Genomic DNA, 21,658 nt, shown 5'->3' with positions numbered 1-21,658 from the left:
AGTATAGTTGCTTTACAATGTTGTGTTAGTTTCTACCGTACAGCAAAATGACTCAGCTATATGTATACATATATCCCCTCTTTTTTGGATTTCCTTCCCATTTATGTCACCACAGAGCACTAAGTAGAGTTCCCTATGCAATACAGTAGGTTCTCATTAGTTATCTATTTTATACATAGTAGTGTATGTATGTCAATCCCAAACTCCCAATTCATCCCACTCCTCCCTTCCCCCCTTGGTGTCCATACGTTAGGTCTCTGCGTCTGTGTCTCTATTTCTGCTTTGCAAATAAGATCATCTATACCATTTTTCTAGATTCCACATGTATGTGTTAATACACGATATTTGTTTTTCTCTTTTTGACTTACTTCACTCTGTATGACAGTCTCTAGGTCCATCCGTGTGTCTAAAAATGACCCAATTTCGTTCTTTTTATGGCTGAGTAATATTCCATTGTATACATGTACCACATCTTCCTTATCCATTCGCCTGTCAACGGACATTTAGGTTGTTTCCATGACCTCGCTATTGTAAATAGTGTTGTAATGAACATTGGGGTGCATGTGTCTTTTTGAATTATTGTTTTCTCAGGGTGTATGCCCAGTAGTGGGATTGCTGGGTCATATGGTAGTTCTGTTTTTAGTTTTGTAAGGAAACTCCATACTGTTTTCCACCATGGTTGTATCAATTTACATTCCCACCAACTGTGCAAGAGGGTTCCATTTTCTCCACACCCTCTCAGGCATTTATTGCTTGTAGATTTTTTGATGATGGCCATTCTGACAGGTGTGAGGTGATACCTCACTGTAGTTTTGAATTGCATTTCTCTTTTAATTAGAGATGTTGAGCATGTTTTCATGTGTTTGTTGGCCATCTGTATGTCTTCTTTGGAGAAACGTTTATTTAGGTTTTCTGCCCATTTTTGGATTGGGTTGTTTGTTTTTTTGATATATAAATTCTTAATATAAAATTTGCTTGACGTCCTCAAGTCACATAAAATTCATTTATGTGACAATTTTCATTCACATTTATATAAACATAAGAAGGGTTTTCTCTTTCTTTTCCTTTTTTAGTATGGAAATGGCAAATGGACCACCTATTTTCCACTAACTTTTTACAATTCTGCTTAGAAGCTATAACTTTGAATTTTTTATCATTATGATTATTACTATTCATCTTAGTGCCTTTATACATAGCTGTCTTCTTCCTGAGATTTATTTTCCTAAACAATTTTTTCCTGAATACTTTTAAGTGTTGAAAATCATGTAGTTCTGTGACACCTTCTACAACTCTCTCCTCTCTATTCCCAGAGGTGGGAAACTTTACTCTCTGACATTTGGTCTCCCTCACATTCCTCATTTCGCTACCCCCTCCTCAGTTCTCCTGAGATGTAGAGACTGTTTTATTTGCTTAGGGTTGCTCAGCTATAAGGCAAACTCACTTATTCTGAATCCATTCTTCTCATGTTACTACACTCTCAGTTTCACTATGAATGAGGAATAAGGGACTCATCCCCACGAAATATTTATCTCCCTCTTTCTGACAGTTTGTCTTTTATGTCCTTTTTATAGCCAGAACAAAACTAACCCCCTAAACAGAAAACAGTCACTGCCTGCATTCAGTGGAGCCTTTTTCTCCCAACAATCCAGTCTCCTCCTCCACAAACTCTAATTCAATGCCAGTGACACACTGTGAGCATCTGTTTATGGTCACTGCGCTCACCACTCATCTTTAAAACATTCTAATTTCCAAAGGTCTGGGTTTTTTGTTTTTTGTTTTTCTTTCCCCAGATGCACTTCTTATTACAAAAAGTCACCAGGGAATCCTGACTGTATGTGCAGAATGTACTATACTTGCATCAAAACACTAAATCGGTTCCATTGTCACTTTGCCCTCCACTTAGCATTCTGTCTGGCAATTCTTATTTTCCCAGCCTATCATCCTTTCAGCACTTCTTTGGGATAAACACTCTCTACATTCAGTGTTTGAAAGGTTGCAGTAGACAAAAGCTGGTGATTTCCTGAAAGAACAATTCACACATTTCTACCAGAATTTAGCCTTTGCTTAGGACTGATGGGATTCATCTACTGATCTTTCATCGTACAATCAGGCTGTGGAATCAGAGTCTAGGGTCCAAATCTTGGCCCTGAAACTTACTAGAGCTGTAAGAAATGATGGATAGAAAGGAGTCACAGACAAAACGTTTTTTGTTTTGTGTTACACAGGTCTTGAGCATATTAAAAAAATAATCTTTACACTTTCAATTCTTTAAACAGATAGTCAAAATAGCAGCATAATTTAAAAATGGCCATTGATCAATTTATGTTTTCCAAATATCTGAAAGTGCTTTAAAACATAGTTGTTGGCCTGGGACAAATCTCATCCATTTCTTTCTCTTGCTACATTGACTATAAAAATAAAATAAAACATTACCAATGATTACTACAGGATCATGACTAATCATCTTATGACTCTGTGTAGACTTTCTTTCATGTATAGATGTTTCCAGTTCAGACATGATCAAACCTTTTGTGAATTCAAAAGCAGGACCAAACGTAGGACCAAAATCATGCATGACAAAACATCAAATATTGCATACGTACCACCTCCTTTAAACCCTTCCAGGATGATAGCCTTTGCTTCATCTTTTAACAGGCATGTTAGGGATGCATGTTTGTGTCCGTTTGAAATTCATATGTTGAAACCCTAACCCTCACTGGGATGGAATTAGGAGTTGGGGCCTTTGAGAGGTAATTAGGTCATGAGGGTAGAACCCTCATGATGACACTAGTGCTCTTAGAAGAAGATACACAAGACTGTGCTTTCTGTCTCTCTGATCCATCAGGTAAGGATACAACAAGAAGACCACTGTCTGCAGACCAGGAGGAGTGCTCTCATTAGACAGTGGATCTGCCAGCACCTTAAGCTTGGACTTGCCAGCCTCCAGAACTGTGAGAAGTAAGTGTCTGTGGCTTAAGCCACCCAGTCTATGCTATTTTGTTATAGGAGCCAAAGCAGACTAAGACAAGGCAACTCTGCCTCCTCTACAGTCTAACTTTCCAGGTCCCAAGGTAACTAGGGTGTTGTGAAAGCCAAACTCAGCCCTGGCTCTGGGCCATCTACCTGTCATTACTAACAGTCTCCTCATCTATAAAAAGGAGTTATTATTAATTGCTACACAGGATGAAGTGAAAAGATATGAGCATGTATAAAAATTAAAATTTAAATTCTATATGTCAGATATCCTTATCTCCCTCACATAATGCCTATTTCCCTTAAAGTCTGTCCTGAAAAATTCTTTTAATTAAGAGTACATTGGGGAAATGGGTCCATTATTAAACTTTCAGGTCCAATTCCACTTAGGAGGAAACTAGACTTGTAGGAATCACTGTAGTGATGAATGGGACCAAGCTAACAGCGCTGTGTTTCCAAATAAAGCCTATTTTCAAGGATAAATTCTCAAAAAACTGTAAAATAACTATGTGTAATATATAGATAATTTATTATAATTGCATATATTATAAAATACATGTATACTATATAGTATATATCATATATACATGCATATATACATGTACATGAATATACATACATTTATCTTTGGTAATTATTTTGATGTGAAATGAAGCCAGATTATTTTAGACATCAATTTTGAGATGAATGTGTCAGTCAATGAACAGGTTAAATCTAGAACGGAGATGACTGTACTATACTTCATACTTCACAGTGCCATCTTCTGACTACAAATGGAAGTGCAGTTCCAGTAAAACGACACAAACTTTCTAAGGAAAATCTGGGGGCCATAATACTAATAATGATAATAATAATTATTATTATTATTAGGTTAGGTTTCAGGATAGGCTGAGTTCAAATAATGAGTCTGTTAACTTTCACATCTGTAAAACAAAAGGTGACACTATTCGTGACAAGGGGATATTTTGAGGAGTTGCGTACACCAGACCCCTTAGCTCACTCATCCACGTGCGTGTATGGCACAAGTCTGGTTTTTACACTAGTCTGCATGTGGCTCTCAACAGCTCCTTTGTTTCTGAGTTACCTCCCAAATGCCTGACACCATGAATTTCAGTGTTAACTTTACTGTATGAGGATCCTGACCTTGAGGCTACGTCTATTAAATTGTGGGTTCAAATTTCACCTCTAGGACTTCCGTGGTGGCGCAGTGGTTGAGAGTCTGCCTGCCAATTCAGGGGGCACGAGTTCGTGCCCTGGTCCGGGAAGATCCCACATGCCGCGGAGCGGCTGGGCCCGTGAGCCATGGCTGCTGAGCCTGCGCATCCGGAGCCTGTGCTCCGCAACGGGAGAGGCCACAACAGTGAGAGGCCCGCGTACAGAAAACAACAACAACAACAAAAATTTCACCTCTACCTTTAGTAATGTTGTGACTTTAGGTATATTAACTTCTCTAATCTTCAGTGTTCTAATCTATAAAGCACATTCATGAAGTACAAAAAAGCATTAAAGTAATCCTAAAGAAATGTGTAGTACAATTCTTACACACAAAAAAACAAACAATAACTTTTACCTACTATTAGGTATGATCACACAGGTAGCAAGTGCTTAGCTGCAGTTAGAACGCAGGTCAGTCTGATTCCCACCACATGTTTCTAAGCTCCACAGTTGAAACATGGAAGCTATCTGGAGCCAGATGGTAGGACACTACAGGTCCCTGGTGTGACTTGGAAAAACAACATCCACAAATAAAGACCATATTATACAAATTCATGATTATTTTTCTTTCACAATAAAAACAAAATAAAATGAACATTATTTTAGTTGGAACTTTAAAGAAAGGACCGTCTGTTATATTTAGTTGTGAACTTAGAGGAAACCTGAGAGGAAGTTACATTTTTCTGTCCTCTCACCTTGTAAATCGGAACCTACATATGAGGCTGACGCAGATTTAGGGTCATGCCAGTGTTTTACGTTACACACTAGGAGGCGCTGTAGCACAGTGATTAAGAACATGGGCTAGAAAACTATTTGGAGTTTGACTTTAGACTCCACTACCTACCACTTTATAACTGAGGATTAGTAATCTAACCCTTGTGTGCCTTAGTCTCCACAGATATAAAATGGAGGCAACAACAACCACTACCTCACAAGAAGTCTACTGTGAGGATTAACCTGGTTTAAGATATTACATAAGTGTTAGCTCTTATTTATTATCATATCATCTTTTGATTCTTTTCTTTATTATTTCAGGAGAACTAACTGATACTGCAGAGAGGAAGAGAAGCAGGCAATATGGCTGACATAGTTGCACATTCTGTTTAACACATAAAGTTAACTGAAACAAAATCTGTTTTTCCACATCAGTCAAAACCAACTGCTACTAATGAAGGAGGTGGGGATCAAAATTTTCATTTTTACCAGGCTAAAATGTGAAGGAGAAAGTGGAGTTTTCATTCTTTTCAGTGCTATCAGTAAGATTTCACCTTGCTATCAAGTACTTTCTAAATAAAGTATGCCCCCTGATAAATCCATGTCATATAGTTTTATACCATTTAGTTTATTTGAGTTTAGTTTTAGTTTCTTAGCCCTCTGTAGAAAAGCGCAGGAGGCAGAGAATTATTTTCATGCAACTTGATTGATAAATGCAGCCTTGGTATGTGACAAGATTCTCACCTATTAAATTCATTTATATACATGTGAAAATAGGTGTTATTTTTTGCCAAAACATCACCATCTTTCCATCCTCTTGACTTCAGCTGCAATGTCCATGTTAAGCAAATGCTCAAGAGATCAAAGTGTCCCAGACTCTACAGTTTCAAATAGTTTCCAAATTTTCAGATAGAAAGCATCTGATTTCCACATTAAAATGAAAATTCTTTGGCCCCTTCCTCAGAGAATCTAATCTAATCTGTCTACGGTAGGGACAAGGAAGTAGCCTTTTTAATAAGCATCCCAGGAGATTCTGATTTAGGTACACTGAGGAGTGTACTTTGAGAAATACTGATCTGAGGAAACATATATTTTCTACATAGGAATATTGAAATTAGCTTGCAAAATTTTGTACTTATAATAAAGGCTTCAATTTATCTGGTTTAAAAATAATGAATTTCTTTGGCTGCTTTATTTAAGAATGTTTTTAATGTAGCCTGTCCCACCTCATGCAAACATGCAGCTATTTGCCAACACAGTCTAGTTTCAGCATTCTTGTTTATAAGTTTTTTTCTTCAGTGTGTATTTATGCAGAGATTACATTTTATAGACATAGCTATAGTTTCATTCACAAAACGATTCTCAGAAAAATGAGCTAGGATCTGACCACTTTCTAGCTGGGAAAATATGGGTTAATTATTTAATATGTCTAAAATTCCTTCTCCCTAGTGATAAAACATGTATAAGTATAATGTGTTGCAAGGAAGTAAGGGTTGAGTGACAGAGAGTAAGCATCTAGCACACTGCCAGGGCAATAATTAGTCCTCAACATTACTGGCTGAATCTATAACTTACATGTCATATAAAATACCAATTGAAATAAAGACATACAAACAAAAAATCCATACATAAAAAAATCCCTTTTACACAAAAGGGATTCAGTATCTTTCAATATTTCTCTAAATTGTAGTGTCAGAAAAAAAAGTTTTCCCACATTTTTATGTGAACTTTTTTTGTAGAATGAGCTCACATTTCATTTTGTGGTATCTGAAGGAAAAAGCTACATGTTCTCAACAATATAAAGCTTACTCAACCATATCTGCTTCTTGCCAACATGTCACTTAAATTCTTCATGCATTTTCTTGTTTCTTTTATAATTTAAAGCAGCCCCCTCCCCCGCCTTTTCTGCTCAATGCTAAGAACTTAGCTTACTGCAAAGACCAGAAATGAATGACTGCCAGCATTAGAAAAGATAAAATTAAAATAACAAAAAAAACAAGAAAAAGAGGAAGGCTAGTGATTGAGGACTTTCCTTTCTACTCCTACCATCTCTGTTCACGCACATAGCATTCAAAGTGCCCTACGGTGCTAGGCTTTTTATTTCCCTCGGCCACTCCAGCCCCTTCTCCACCATTCTGTGGAGATCATGACCAACCTTACCCATTGTGAGACTACTTAATTTTAAAATCCAGAATCCTCTACTTGTCCAAAGGATTGTTGGTGTTTATGCTGTCCTACTTCAAGATACATCTTTTTGGTCCTGCCATCTTTAGGTCAACTCAAAAAATGAACCTTCTTTAAGGGAATTAGTGTGATATGGTAATATAATTTCAATAACTATATTTAATGTTTAACTGGATTAGCAAAATTATTAGCAACATAATTTGGAGCTTTCAGACTCAGAATAGAAGCTAGGTCATGTCATACTAGTTTTCCATACTATTTTTCTTGAGGTATTGCATGTATTTAAATCAGTGTTCCTAACTGGAATTGGTTACGGTGATTTGGAATTGACTTTCACATTGGTCTCAAATCATCCACATGAGCTTGGAGGAAAATACATTCTCCATTCAGGGTTTTTTTGTTGTTGTTGTGTTTCATCTGTAATAAGGGAGGATAAGGCTGAGTTCCAAAATCTGTTCACCAACACTTTTGTCTTGCCTATACCAAGTAAAAGTTTTTATTAAGGACTGCTCTTTCTGAAATGCAATACACTCTGGTAGGGTAAAATCTCTCTAATCCTTTCAGCCAGGTAATGTAAAATTGGCAATATACTGAGTTGTATTTCTCTGTGCTAGACACTATTCTTTTTGTACCTTAGCTTATTTGATCCTCTTGACAAATCTATATGAGAGAGGCAATGTTATTGCCTTTTCATCGATGAGAAAAATGTGGCTAAGAGATGTTAATTGACATTTCTAAAATCATTTAGTTAGTAAAGCTGACTCAAAGTCTGTTTGATTCCATATTCTTTGGATTTAACACATACGACAGCACAAACATTTCCTGTAACCCCTACCCCATTCATCTCAAGCTACTCACTGAGTAAGTGCTTCTAGATGCTCAGAGTTGTGTGTTGAACAGAGTTAAAAGATGGGGAATTAATTAGAAACCCTTTTGAGGATAAACAGGAGGAAGTCACAGAAAGTCACATCCTCCATAGGGACATGAGATAAAGGCTAACCCAGAATCTACATTAGCCTTTGCCGATACCTTAGCTCAGCTGAAAGGACTGCTTTGGAAGGCAGCAGGTCATCGCATGCTTTTTGTTCCATTTTTCCTAAGGAGCATTCACTGAGCTCAATTCCCTCCTGACCCTACCCCTAGAAGAATCATATCAAGAATAAACTACGATTTTATTATTTTGGCTGTGTCAGTCAAGAACTTTGAAATTCATTTAAGGAATTAATTTACTTTGATTTTTAATAATTAAATGTTGATTGCTTGAGGTATCCAATATAAAATCAACACACTGAATCGTAATAATTTCTACATATAGTAATAGCTAACATGCCTTAGGATTTCCTGAAGGATGAAGAGTACAGCTATATGCAGGTAGTGAGAGAGAACTTAATATACTTTCTTCAATCTTAATGGCCCTAAATGTTGGACATTATTATTTTCCATTTTATAGATGAGAAATTTAAGTCTCAGAATGGTTAAGAAACCTATCCAAAGGCAGGGAGTTTATGATATGTATGTGTAGAATGAAATCTATTACCACTTTGCCCTAAAAAATATTATATAACTAAAAATTGTTGATAGGCTATGATGAAAGTATAGAGACATGTAAACCAAATGAAATGTAATATCACCATAAATTAAAGCTAGATATGAACATATTTAGGACCTCATCTTTGTAAGATAGTTCAGTATGCTACCCATTGAACAATACTGCACAGTTGCAGTATAGATTTAATAGGTGAGGAATATATATAAGCAAATGTCTCCTAGGAACTACACTTATAGGAAAGAGTTTCAATGTAAAGATCCCAAAGGTACCAAAAATATCACCTTACAATAGAACTGAAAAGCCAACAGTAACCACTATAGGTGTATCTCTTGCAAGGTGAATTGTGCAAAGTTGAGAACTCATTAGTGACTCTGCTTTGGGTTTTGAAAATGACCTGGAAATCTTTTTTAGGCCAACTCACTCTTCAAAAAACAACTGAATACAGGTGAACAAATGGTGTTCAGCTCATTATTGTAATTCCCTTTGACTATAGCATGTTGTTCTATCATGATTCTACGTGGCTGGAGAATTTTTTAAATTACCTTATACTCTACAATAACTAGAATAGTTCTGGATATAAGGTAGGTACCAACTATACCAATGCGTCTTAATTACAGAAGAGATGACATGGAGAGTAATCATATGATAGAAGAGAGAGAGCACTAGGGAAAGTTCTGGGTTCTTGTTTTGCTTTTCCTCTGTGGTCTTAGGGAAGTCTCAGTCACTCTGGACCTCAGTTTTCTCACCTCTAATATGAAGGGCTTTGGATGAGAACACAACCTTGTATTCACAGCATGTTTCCCAATAACAGACTCTTTAAAGTACACTCAAAGAGATTAAAAAACTCGAAAGCGGCACCAAGCAAGTCAGACATAATTTGCAATGCAATCACTACCTATGGTATAATGATGTCTCCTAGTATTCATGAAAGCATTTTCAGAGCACAGTGTTTATTTGGTTGAATTTTAGATTGTGTCTGAATGGAATGGTTTACTTTCGATATATATATTTTTTGCATCTTATGATCATGAAGCAACATTTCTAAATGTCCCAGTAAACATGTGCCCCTTTCTGATGCAGACTTAACATGATCTATGTCTTTTCTTTTCCCTTAGCAGCAAATTATACCCCGTTCTATGATCCACTCAACTGACATATAATGACACATATGCATACACACACAGTAATCTATGGCAAAAATATACACACTTGTTCATTTAATAGTCAGAATTTCATAGCACAACTATGAAGAGTTTATGATAAACTATGTGCAAACTAGTTGAGAGTACATGATCTCCAAAGCTCTTTTCAAAATTGGTTTACTATAAAGTCCCTTTTATGTGATGATTCTTAAGACATACAGCAGTTGAGCTTTTTCTATATCAGCAGTTCTCAAATTGTTTTCAATAGTAGAAAAAAAAAATCTACATTTTCTTCCCTTAATTTTTCTAAATGTTTCTACCTTTTATAGCTTGCTGATGGATGATAAAATTAACAAGTAGAAAATAAAGTTGTAGAAACTTTTATATCAATCTTGCCTATGTAGCTTGAAAGCATCCTTTTTTATTCATTGATGCTTATGCTCACGGCTTTGATTTGATGGTACAATTTATGCAATTTAATTAAATTCACTTGTAGCTATATAAATTAAATATTGCTAATCATACACTTTTGTGCTAAATCATATTCTATATGGTAAAATTAAATATCCCAATTTTTCATGGTGTTCACCAAAGTGCACAGTACCATCCAGGAACCAAAACACTTTTCAAAGACCCACCCGATTTACCAGGTAATCCTCATTATTTCTCCTGCTCCCCCTCTTCTTTGGCGATCTTTTCTTTCTTTTGCATGACGACTGTCACTCTTGTTAATTTTGTGCCGTCCAATTTATTTGCATCCAAGTTTTCATTTATTCTGCTATGTCCAGATCAATCACAGATACAAAAATTTCATGAAAATAATAACTATATAGTAATAGCTGCACAGGCTAACCACTGTTAAGTACTTACTATGTTCCACGGAATATGGTAAACTCTGTTTTTAGATGAACTCATTCAGTCTTTACCACAGCCCCCTCAGGTAGTTCCTATGAGTAGTCCTATTTTCTTTTTTTTTTTTTTTTTTAAATTTTATTTATTTATTTATTTTTGGCTGTGTTGGGTCTTTGTTTCTGTGCAAGGGCTTTCTCTACTTGTGGCAAGCAGGGGCCACTCTTCATCACGGTGCGCGGGCCTCTCACTATCGTGGCCTCTCTTGTTGAGGAGCACAGGCTCCAGACGCGCAGGCTCAGTAGTTGTGGCTCACGGGCCTAGTTGCTTCGCGGCATGTGGGATCCTCCCAGACCAGGGCTCGAACCCGTGTCCCCTGCATTGGCAGGCAGACTCTCAACCACTGCGCCACCAGGGAAGCCCGAGTAGTCCTATTTTCTACTTGAGAAAACTGGATAAAAAGGCTAAGCAGGGCTTCCCTGGTGGCGCAGTGGTTGAGAGTCCACCTGCCGATGCATGGGACACGGGTTTGTGCCCCTGTCCAGGAGGATCCCACATGCCGTGGAGCGGCTGGGCCCGTGAGCCATGGCCGCTGGGCCTGTGCGTCCGGAGCCTGGGCTCCGCAACGGGGGAGGCCGCAACAGTGAGAGGCCCGCGTACCGCAAAAAAAAAAAAAAAAAGGCTAAGCAATTCACCTAACATCATACAACTAGCAAATGTTGCATGATACTAATGTCAATTACAAAATATCATTTCTCTCATTGTCCTCGGTAATTTTTGATATTGCTTAATTGACTTTATTTGCTCTTTCCTCTATTCACACTTCAAACTTTGTTTAAAACCTTGCTGTTAATATTTATCCAACTTTACCTTATACATAAATATTTCTGAATGTGACTAGATTACAGGTACATGTATTTGTAACTAATATATTATTTTATTGCCTTGATGTCTTATGTAACAACAGATTTATTGCAAGTACACTTTTGATGTGTAATAATGAAAACATCAAAAACATTTCTGAATGTTATGAAGATAAGTTCAAATGGAATTTTTTGGATTTTCTAGAGAAGAAAATTTAATATTAAACATTATCTGTTTAATCAGGTTACTTAAATGATTTTGTCCTATTTATTAAAAAAGATTTTCCTCTAGAAGTCAGTTAAAAATAGCACACATGCACCCACAACACACAAGCGCTCTCATAACACACATGAGAAAGCATAATTTCATTACACCCATATACCGCCAGTCGTTTCAGTGATTTTTCCTTCCTGGTTGGTAGGTCAAGTTCTCCCTTCCAATTACATAGAGTTTGGTCTGGGACAATTGTACAGTCAATTCATAAATGTTTGAGGTGTCTCTTTCATTAATTATAAAGAAAATTTAGTGCACAAAGATATTCCACAAATAAGTCATTAAAAAAACTGCTATTGTAATTAGGCAACTAAGGCCCTGAAAAGGGATTTAAAAAGTCAATACATTGGGTTTCCCTGGTGGCGCAGTGGTTGGGAGTCTGCCTGCCAATGCATGGGACACGGGTTCATGTCCCGGTCCGGAAGATCCCACGTGCCGCGGAGCGGCTGGGCCCATGAGCCATGGCCGCTGGGCCTGCGCGTCTGGAGCCTGTGCTCCGCAACGGGAGAGGCCACAGCAGTGGGAGGCCCATGTACCGCAGAAAAGTCAAAACATTTTTGCCAATATCTTGGCCTGGATGAGACATTTCTCTAACTCAATTACACAGAATGGAGAAATTCTTACAAAGAAATGTATGCAGGGTCATGTAAAGGTGTGTGTGGGGTAAGACTCCTTGTGTACTGGGCTTGGGACAAAAAAAATATAGTACCTCAGATCAATTTGGGGGAATTAAAGTAAGACTCCTTTGGATATCAAATTTGCTTAAAAATGAAAATTTTTTGGTGCTTATTGTGTTTTTTTGGTGCTTATTGTGACTCTTGTCTTTCCTTTATCCTATCCATCAACTTGATTCTGAGGAGAGATTGAGGCACAGAGCTAATAGGAGCCTGGGGCATCTTCAATATATAGTACCATCTAAAAATACATTCCAAAGTAAACATGTGGTGTGACTGCTGATCAGAGGGCCCAGGACAGACCTGTAAGGTGACTCCTGTTGGGAGGACTATAACCGACCATCTGCTTAAAGTTCTTGCTTGATGGAAAACCACCAGAAGTCAGTAGACCTTCACTCCTCCCCTACCATGTTCTCTCCCCATTAAGTCATTTAAAGCCAAAAGTATCAAGAGTAGAATCACAGCATAAAGGAACAGAGGTTCAGCAGACTAAAGTACAAGCCTTCTCCAGCACTCCATGGGTCCCTTTTCACCAAGAACTTCTGAAGATTTTTTCACCCTACTATTCCTTTCAATACCTGTACTACTTCTTTCTGAAGTGAATTGCTGGCTGCCTTGGAACAGCAATTTAATGCTTCTACAGAATAAGGCTATTTAAAAAGTACAGTTATTCTATTCTGAAGATATGTTTGCTTCCTTTGACCACATTTATTTGTGTACAGGTTAAATGGATTTCTGTACTAGCTACATCATTCATTAAATTAACTCTATTTTTTTTTGAATTTATATATACTTTACAAACAGGAGAGACAATATGCCAGGAAATTACAGCTCTTTTTACCTCTAGGGGTTCAGCAGTAAAACAGAGAACAGTTCTTGGCTATTGTTGAAGGTGAACATTTAGCTTTCTTTCAGGACAAATGAAGTAACTCTGACTGGGGGGGGCATAGATGCTGTTCACTTTGGTGAAAATTATGGAATTTTTGTGCTTCGGCATATAAAGTTGCTACAGAAAACGCAGGGATAAGGAAAAAATAAAAACAGAAAGCTATTCAAAAACTCGTATTTAAAAGACAGAATTATTTTAGAGTTTTCATCCCTGTGGGTAGAATACTATTTTACGGTAACCATCTTTCTCTAATTGCAGCATTTACTTTAGTGAACACATTCATTAACCTTAAAACAGAACTGAACTTAGACCTATTGGAAAGATAATAGCAAGGTATTAAAGAGCTATGACCAGAAAGAGATGTTGAAGCAAATAATTTTTTTTTTTTTTTTTGCACCAAGAGTCTCAGATCTGTGTTCTCCACACTTTGAAAAGAACTTAATAATAAAAGACAAGTGATAACACCCGAAGGCAATAGGAAAATTTAGCAACTGCCACCCTCTGCTAGCGCATTCAACACAATTGAAGCATGTGAAATGCCTTTTGCTTCACAAACAGGACCACTGACTACGAAATTAAGTTAGCATAAGTCTTTGGCTAGAAAGCCTACTGTCACAGGTGGTCATGGTTCAGCTACACGGTTTTTCTCAGCCGGGCAATAAGCGCACCTCTACTAATGCAACTGTTCTTGCAAATCCGTTCAGTTTAGGTTCTAATGTGCACATTAACCAAGTGCGTACAAGAACTCTTAAATACTACAAAGAGAATGGCCTTCTGTTAGAGTCCACTGAAACATGAGCTCTTCTTTGCAAAATGACATATTGATAGTACCCAATTCATTGTCAAGTTCTCTTACTGTCACAAGGTAATCTGGGTATCCAGTACAGTAAATTGTTACCAAGTAATCACAATAATAAGACATGCCACCGATTAGGAAAAGTTTCGCTTTTTTAAGCCCAGCATGCTCTTTTGGTTGAGTTGGCAAGAGGGAAAATTTAAAGAAGACTTGTCACAGTTTTCACATACAACCAACACTGCAGAAGTTTCATATCTAAAGTAAACTAGGAACGCCTAATTCGATTTTTGTTGTGAAAAGTGCATTGACTTTTTTTAAAATTTATCCTTATAAAAATTAACATTTCTATAAGGTGATGGCTCTTTGTTTTTGTAGTATATAACCAACATTAAAACTTCGATTTCTGAGCCACTTAAATTACAGTATCCTTAAAAAGCAAGTGTACTTTTGGAACACTAGAGATTCACTGTACTTAAAAATCATTGTGGGCAGGGCTTCCATTTTTTAAATATTTATTATTCTCTGCATATATTGACAGGCATATACTTAAATGCCCCAAACTTTGAGAATTTCCTTTCTCTAGAAGAATTATTAACCACAACACAAGAGTTCAGAGTAAATAGCAAGACTCTTCAAAAAATAACAATTATGCATGATTAGCACTGAGTGTAGAGCTAGAAACAAATACTAAAATGGGCTGTTATTGGGGCAAGTTATTATAGTACCGGGAAGCAAAGTGATTTTAAAACCATCTGCCGTTTGTGAACTCAAGTGACAAGCAACCTTAAAAGAAAATAAAGAATACAGAATAATAAATAAAAATAAATAAAGAATACAGAATAAAGAATACTAAAATATTCCATTTTAGTCTCGGAAAGTCACCTGGGCTTTGTTTGCAAGCAGAGACTAAGTTCATCAACTACTGGGACTAAACCAAACAGTCCTCACACTAGAAGGAAAGTTTGGTTACAAGAGCCTGAAAGAGGGTGTGTCAGTTAGGAATGGAATCAAGAATTTTGCTGCCCTGACTTTTCATACATAATGAGTTTCCTTCATACTTCTCAATTTCAGAATTAGATATAATCCTATTTCCCCTCTTCATTTTCCAGCAGAAACATAATCAGATAATGTTTCCATTCACATAGATTTGAAAAGATCCTTATCCTGTGTGAGTCATTTTATTTTATAGTAGCCAAGGCAGAGAGGTTGCTGCCAGTATGTTCAGGCCATGCAGAATAAAGGCTCAGTCCTGGGCAATGAAACAGTCCACCTTTGTGCTGCTCTTGTGGAAGAAGAATGAAAACCCATCACCAACTTTGGGACTTGATCAACAGTGGGGAATCACAAAACTCTTTTCAATCAACGCATTTTAAACCTCCACTAAAAATAGCTCCTCTGTGCTTGGGCTTAAAGTCCCATCTATGGCCAGGGATGGAATACAGTACTTAATTGTTTCTGACTACGGTCCTTGCATCAGCACTCTGAGAGTGTCTTCTAACTTTTAATCGTCTTGTGTGCTCTTTAATTAGACCTGTTCACAAGACAGCCAAAGGAAAGTGCCTACCACTAAGCCTACTCAAGACATGAAAACAGTCTGATTCACAAGTCCAGGAACTTTGTGCAAGGCTAACCATCTCCCAAGATTTGTCATTTTTCTCTGGTTCCCTGTGCCTTAAAATGAGACACACTTGGGGGAGGAGGTAAGCGCTGTGGCTATTAAGATAGCTCCGTTGTATACAGAGACTGTCTGGTGACATTACTCTCCTTGTCTAATTTCCTTTCTTTATTTCGTCTCTTACCGCGTGTTATCTGTTTGCTACTACTAGCGCTGGAGGGAAACATGGCTTTGGAAGGAACACTTGGTCCCCTCACTGGGAGGAATACTGAGGATTTCTTTAAGGGCTAGGATAACTAGGAAAGGGCTCTACTCCCTCAGAAGGATTTCAGAGCCCGAATTATAGAGAGACCCCCCTAACTTAGGCGGGAGATGCAAACAGCTGAAGTGTCTGTCCTTGGCCTCCACAGGTGACCTGCGGTTGGACCAACCTACCGGCAACTCCCCTCAGCTCAGGTCACTCACGCTCCTGGACTCACCTGGTGGTGAGGACTAGCGCCGGCAGGAGAGGCAGCAGGTAGTGCGCTGGGCTGAATTTCATGCTTGTCACCTGCCGGGATCCTCCTTTCCTCGCTGTCTGCGCTTTCCCTCCTCGTCCTCCGGGTCCTGTCGCTCCTCAGTGCCCGGCTCTGTCCCCGGCCAACAATAAGCCCTCTCCAGCAGCAGACGGAAGGAAACAGACAAGCAAACGGACGAACTCCTTGCGAAGGCAGGCGCTGAGAGTGGGGAGTATCTTCGGGAGTGATGTCACCGGCGAGGCGAGCCCTGCCCGGGATTGTTCGCCGCCGCAGCTCCCGAGACCCGAGGGCGCGTTGTCACTAGCGCTGGAGGCGGCGCGGGGAGAGGGAGGGGGTGCCCAGCGATGGACCCGCGCGCTCCGGTCAACGGGCTGCACTCACCCAGCTGCACGCCCGCCTGGGGCTGATCTTTTTATTCCCGCTTCTCCATAGGATGGGGAAGGGCGAGGCGGGGGCCAGGAGAGAAATCTAATCTGCCAGTAACTGAACCGGCGTTCGCGGCAGGAGGTGAAACAGAATTCACTGGGAAAGACTATCGGAGGCTAGAGTCATAGGCAGGCGCCCCTCACTTGATTAAACAGTGTTTGTAAAAACGTTGCTCTGGAGAGAATGTTTAAAATATTATTCTAATTAAAAATGCATAATGACTCGTTTGATGTGAATGGAAGGGCAGTAGGAGCGAGCAGCGTCCAGAAATGCACCCTGAGACCGTATTGCCATTGCAAGCTTCTTAGTCCGCAAGCGTGGACTCTAAAGAGGTTTTCAGACAGTTAAGACATCTGCTCTTTCTGTGATTTGAAAATTTCTGACCTTCCTATAATTTCAATGTGACTCTGTTTGTACCACCAACGGGTAGTGGGGTTGGAGTTGATGTCCCAGGTTCACTCACCTAAAGGGTGGCTTTTCTTCAGGTGAGGAAACATAACTGAGAAAATCATCAAAATGTTAGTAATTAACTCGGAGTGGTGGTATTGGAAGGCAGAAGATTTTATCTGTCATTTTTTTCTACAGTTTCCAAATTTTCGTTAATGAACATCTGATATTTAGTAAGCTTTATTTTGAAAAATTAATTAGAAAAATGAAATAACAGAACTCTATCTTGCAAAAGTAATCCTAGAAAATAGTGCCAACTTCATCTACTAAGATGTTCGATTCTAGGATCTTTACAACAAGGGTATTCTGGCAGGATAACCTTGTTAAATAAATGTTTGTAAAGCACTACTTCATACATTGTTTCATTTGATTGTTTCAAGAGCCAACCTAGAGAAATATAAATAGTCCCTATCATAGAGATGAGGAAAGATCTCATCAAGATCTGAGCTGTATTTTTTTTTTTTTCCAACAAAGAACTGTGTTCTTCTAAATCTTAAGCAAACCCTACTGTTGCCTGGAACATCATACTTAGCATAACAAACTCGGTGATTAACACAAAGTTGATGTTCAATAGAGGTTGACATGCATCAGAGACCCTAGAGGGCAAAGGTCAGATGTTCTCCAGGAATTCCTATCCAGATGGCTCAGCTCATATCCCAGTGTTTTCAGGGGCTAGCCATTTACAGTAAAATTTAGATGAAACTTCCCCTTTAGTCTACTTTTTGAAGACATTACCTGTAGGAAAAATACATTTGTTATAAAGCTTTATTTTGTCTAATTTACCGATCTGTTTTTGCTTTTGCTTCTAATGGGATTGGAGTTAAAACACTCATACAGAACAAATATTACTTTAAAAAGCCCAAGCCAACAAAATAGATGAGTAATAACTTTTGTAAACTGGATACCACCCTCTTGGGCCATAGTAAAATCCACAACAGATATAACTAGGAATACACAAATCAACTCACTTGTGAACTGCATGTCATTTACAAAGAAAAATTGCACTACACTTTCCTAAAACAGAATTCTGACTCTGAAGAAAAATATGCATTTCAGTTTGCTTCTGCTAGAATTATCTAACAATAGATTCTCTGCTCAGTTTAGAAGGTGATCATTTGAGTTGTATACTCAACAAAGCCATATGACTACTTACTCTCTGGGGAATAACAGTCATATTTGTACAACACATTTTTTGTTTAGCTAACAACTTTGAATTTATTGTGTGCTAATCATAGGAATCAAGTGTGGTAGTCATTCTTATTGTTCTCCTCTTTTGTGGTTGAGGTGACTGAGCGGTTGCGTAATTTGCTCAAGGTCCCTCAGTAACTCCTACAGTGGATATGGCATCCAAATTCAGTCTGCATTACTTCAAAACATTTGTTTTCTTGAGAAAGAGTTTTTTAAAATATGCTTACATAAGAAAAGCTTTTCCCCACCCTAAATTGTATTACTTTAAATTAGATGTGCAACATGAACAACAGACTGCTGTAGACTGTCAACCAAGAAAGGGAATCACAAAAATGAACTCTGTTTTGATGGTGTCTCACAGTTATGCTGTGCCACTGCACTGGATATCAACAAGCCATAAGGTTTGTTGACCTTTATGCATTTTCTGTAAGCAGCAAAAAAGACATCCGGGCTTCCCTGGTGGCGCAGTGGTTGATAATCTGCCTGCCAATGCAGGGGACACGGGTTCGAGCCCTGGTCTGGGAAGATCCCACATGCCGCGGGGCAACTAGGCCCGTGAGCCACAATTACTGAGCCTGCGCGTCCGGAGCCTGTGCTCTGCAACAAGAGAGGCCGCGATAGTGAGAGGCCCGCGCACCGCGATTAAGAGTGGCCCCCACTAGCCGCAACTAGAGAAAGCCCTCGCACAGAAACGAAGACCCAACACACCCAAAATTAAATAAATAAATTTATTTAAAAAAAAAAAGACATCCAACTTAGGAGGACATAGGAGCATCAGGCAAGCACACCTTGGACAGTGAAGCTAAGTGGGACTGTGGAAATTCCTGCAGATTTAGAGGACTGAAGTATTATATTATGAATTCCAGTATAGATCCGCCTCCCAGCAGAAGACATTTCTTAGGGAACTACAAGAACATGTCTCCATCACCCATGACATTCTTTCCAGACTGTCACAGGAAAACTCAAATCCAGACTTGATTTTATGGCTTCAGAGAGTTTGTATATGAATGTTAAAAATGTAGCAGTGCAGGGCTTCCCTGGTGGCGCAGTGGTTGGGAGTCTGCCTGCGGATGCAGGGGACATGGGTTCTTGCCCCAGTCCGGGAAGATCCCACACGCCGCGGAGCGGCTAGGCCTGTGAGCCATGGCCGCTGAGCCTGCACGTCCGGAGCCTGTGCTCCGCAACGGGAGAGGCCACGACAGTGAGAGGCCCGTGTATTACAAAAAAAAAAAAAAAAAAAAAAATGTAGCAGTGCAGACAGGAGACTCAGCTGAAACCACTTGTCCTATACTGAGTCGCAACACTGAACTCAGCAAACGTTTTTTGTAGTAACTATACCCAAGTCTGGATAAAGAACATGAAGAAAGCCCATGCAGTTTCACTGACAGGGTAGTCTCCATAAAATGCTGGAAATGGGAGACACAGAGGTTATTTTTTTTAAACAGCTTTATTGTGTACCTTAATTCAGGTACCCAAAACACCATTTCAAAGTATATAATTAAGTGATTTTTAATATATTGCCAAGGTTTTGAAAGCATCACTATTATCTAAGTCCAGAACATTTTCATCACCCCCAAAATAAACCCTATACCCACTAGCAGTCATCCACCACTCCCTTCTTTCTCTCTTCTCCCATCCTTGGCAACCACTAATCTAATTACTGTCACTAATGGATGTGCCTAATTCTTGACATTTTACATAAATTGAATCATACTACATATGGCCTTATGTAACTAATTTCCTTAGTATCGTTTCAAGGTTCATCTATGTTGTAGCATGTATCAGTACTTCATTCTTTTTTATTGCGGAATAATGCTCCACTGTAGAGATATACCACGTTGTATTTATCCATTCAACAATTGATAGACATTAGGGTCATTCCCATGTTTTGCCTATATGCTATGAACATCCATATAAAGTTTCCTTTGTGAACATCTATTTCCAATTCTCTTGGAATATAACTAGGAGAGGAATTCCTGAGTCATATAATCACACTACGTTTAATTTTTTGAGAAACTGCCACACTGCTTTCCAAAATAACTGTATCATTGTACATTCCCACCATTAGTACAGGAAGATGTCAATTTTTCTATATCCTTGCCAACACTTGGTATTTTTAATTTATTATTATTATTACCATTATTATAGACATTCTAGTGGGTATGAATAGTATCTCATTGTGGTTTTGATTTGTGTTTACCTGATGGTTAATCTTACTGAGCATCTTTTCATGTGCTTGTTGCCCATTCATACACAGTTTTTGGAGATATGTTTCTTCAAATTCCCTGCCCATTTTGTCATTTATGATTTATTTCTGAATTATAAGAGTTCTTTATACATCCTGGATACAATTTATTTGCTAGATATACAACTTGAAAATGTTTTCTCCCAATCCATGGGTTACCTTTTCATTTTCTTGAGGGTGCCATTTTCAGCAAAAAAGTTTTTAATTTTCATGAAGTCCAATTAACATGTCTTTTTCTTTTGTTACTGTGCTCTTGGTATCTGAGAAGGTTTTGCTTCACCCAAGATCATGAAGATTTATGTCTATATTTTCTTCTAAGAGTTTTATTGTTTTATCTTTGATCCACTTGGAGTTTGTTTTTGTGTACGATAAGAGATAGGGGTCCAACTTAATTCTTTGCATGTGGGTATCCAGTTGTCCTATCATCATTTGTTGAAAAGGTTATTATTTCCCCCATTTAATTGTTCTGCTATTTCTTCTCTCTCAGAGTAATATGATTTCTGCATTTCCTTTTCTACTTTTATGTTCTAAACTCCAACATCTCCTAGAGTTTCATCCTTGATCCTCCTCTTTTTAAATTCTGTATTTTTCTTTCCATGGTGAACTTACAGTTTTTTGGGTTTTACTATCTATAATATGGTTAATCTCCAGCCTAGATTTCTTCACTGAGCTCTTACATAGATTTCTCTTGGGTACCTCAAAGTCAAACTCAATCACAATGAAATTTTGTTCTTCTCACCATCTGATGATCTTTCTTTTTGTTCCTTTATATGTCCATCAAGTCAGTCACCCAAACCTGAGAATCATCATGACCTTTAGCTCTCACTTCTCCCACATTTGGTCAATCAACAAGTCCTACGGATTTTACTAAGTATTGCTTTGTAATAATCGCCTACCCGTATGTTAAACCTGTCACCAGGGCTTTATTTAGGGTTCACTGTCTTTTGTTTCTGAAGTGTGTTCCTTACTCAGAGGTGTATCTTCCTCAAATCCATTCCCCCAGTATAATAGACTTAAGCTGTAAATATTTTTATTGCCTCAAAGATCCTAGGGAATTACTCTCAATAATATTTTCAACACACATCTCTTCCCTGTTC

General features: G+C 38.3%; 1 protein-coding gene across 1 annotated transcript in view; it reads right to left on the bottom strand.

Moving 5' to 3' along the window:
- LUZP2 (leucine zipper protein 2) overlaps nt 1-16,431 on the bottom strand; it is a 446,285-nt gene extending 429,854 nt beyond the window's left edge. Inside the window, exon 1 of the mRNA XM_065882614.1 lies at nt 16,217-16,431. Coding sequence (XP_065738686.1) covers nt 16,217-16,278 — 62 coding nt within the window. The 5' untranslated portion in view covers nt 16,279-16,431. The remainder of the gene's footprint in view (nt 1-16,216) is intronic.
- Nucleotides 16,432-21,658: the final 5,227 nt, after the last annotated feature.

This window comes from Phocoena phocoena, chromosome 8 (genome assembly GCF_963924675.1).
Source record: "Phocoena phocoena chromosome 8, mPhoPho1.1, whole genome shotgun sequence".
NCBI classification, from domain to species: domain Eukaryota; kingdom Metazoa; phylum Chordata; class Mammalia; order Artiodactyla; family Phocoenidae; genus Phocoena; species Phocoena phocoena.
Note: the sequence above shows the minus strand (reverse complement) of the source record. Positions and strands in the feature narration are given on the sequence as shown.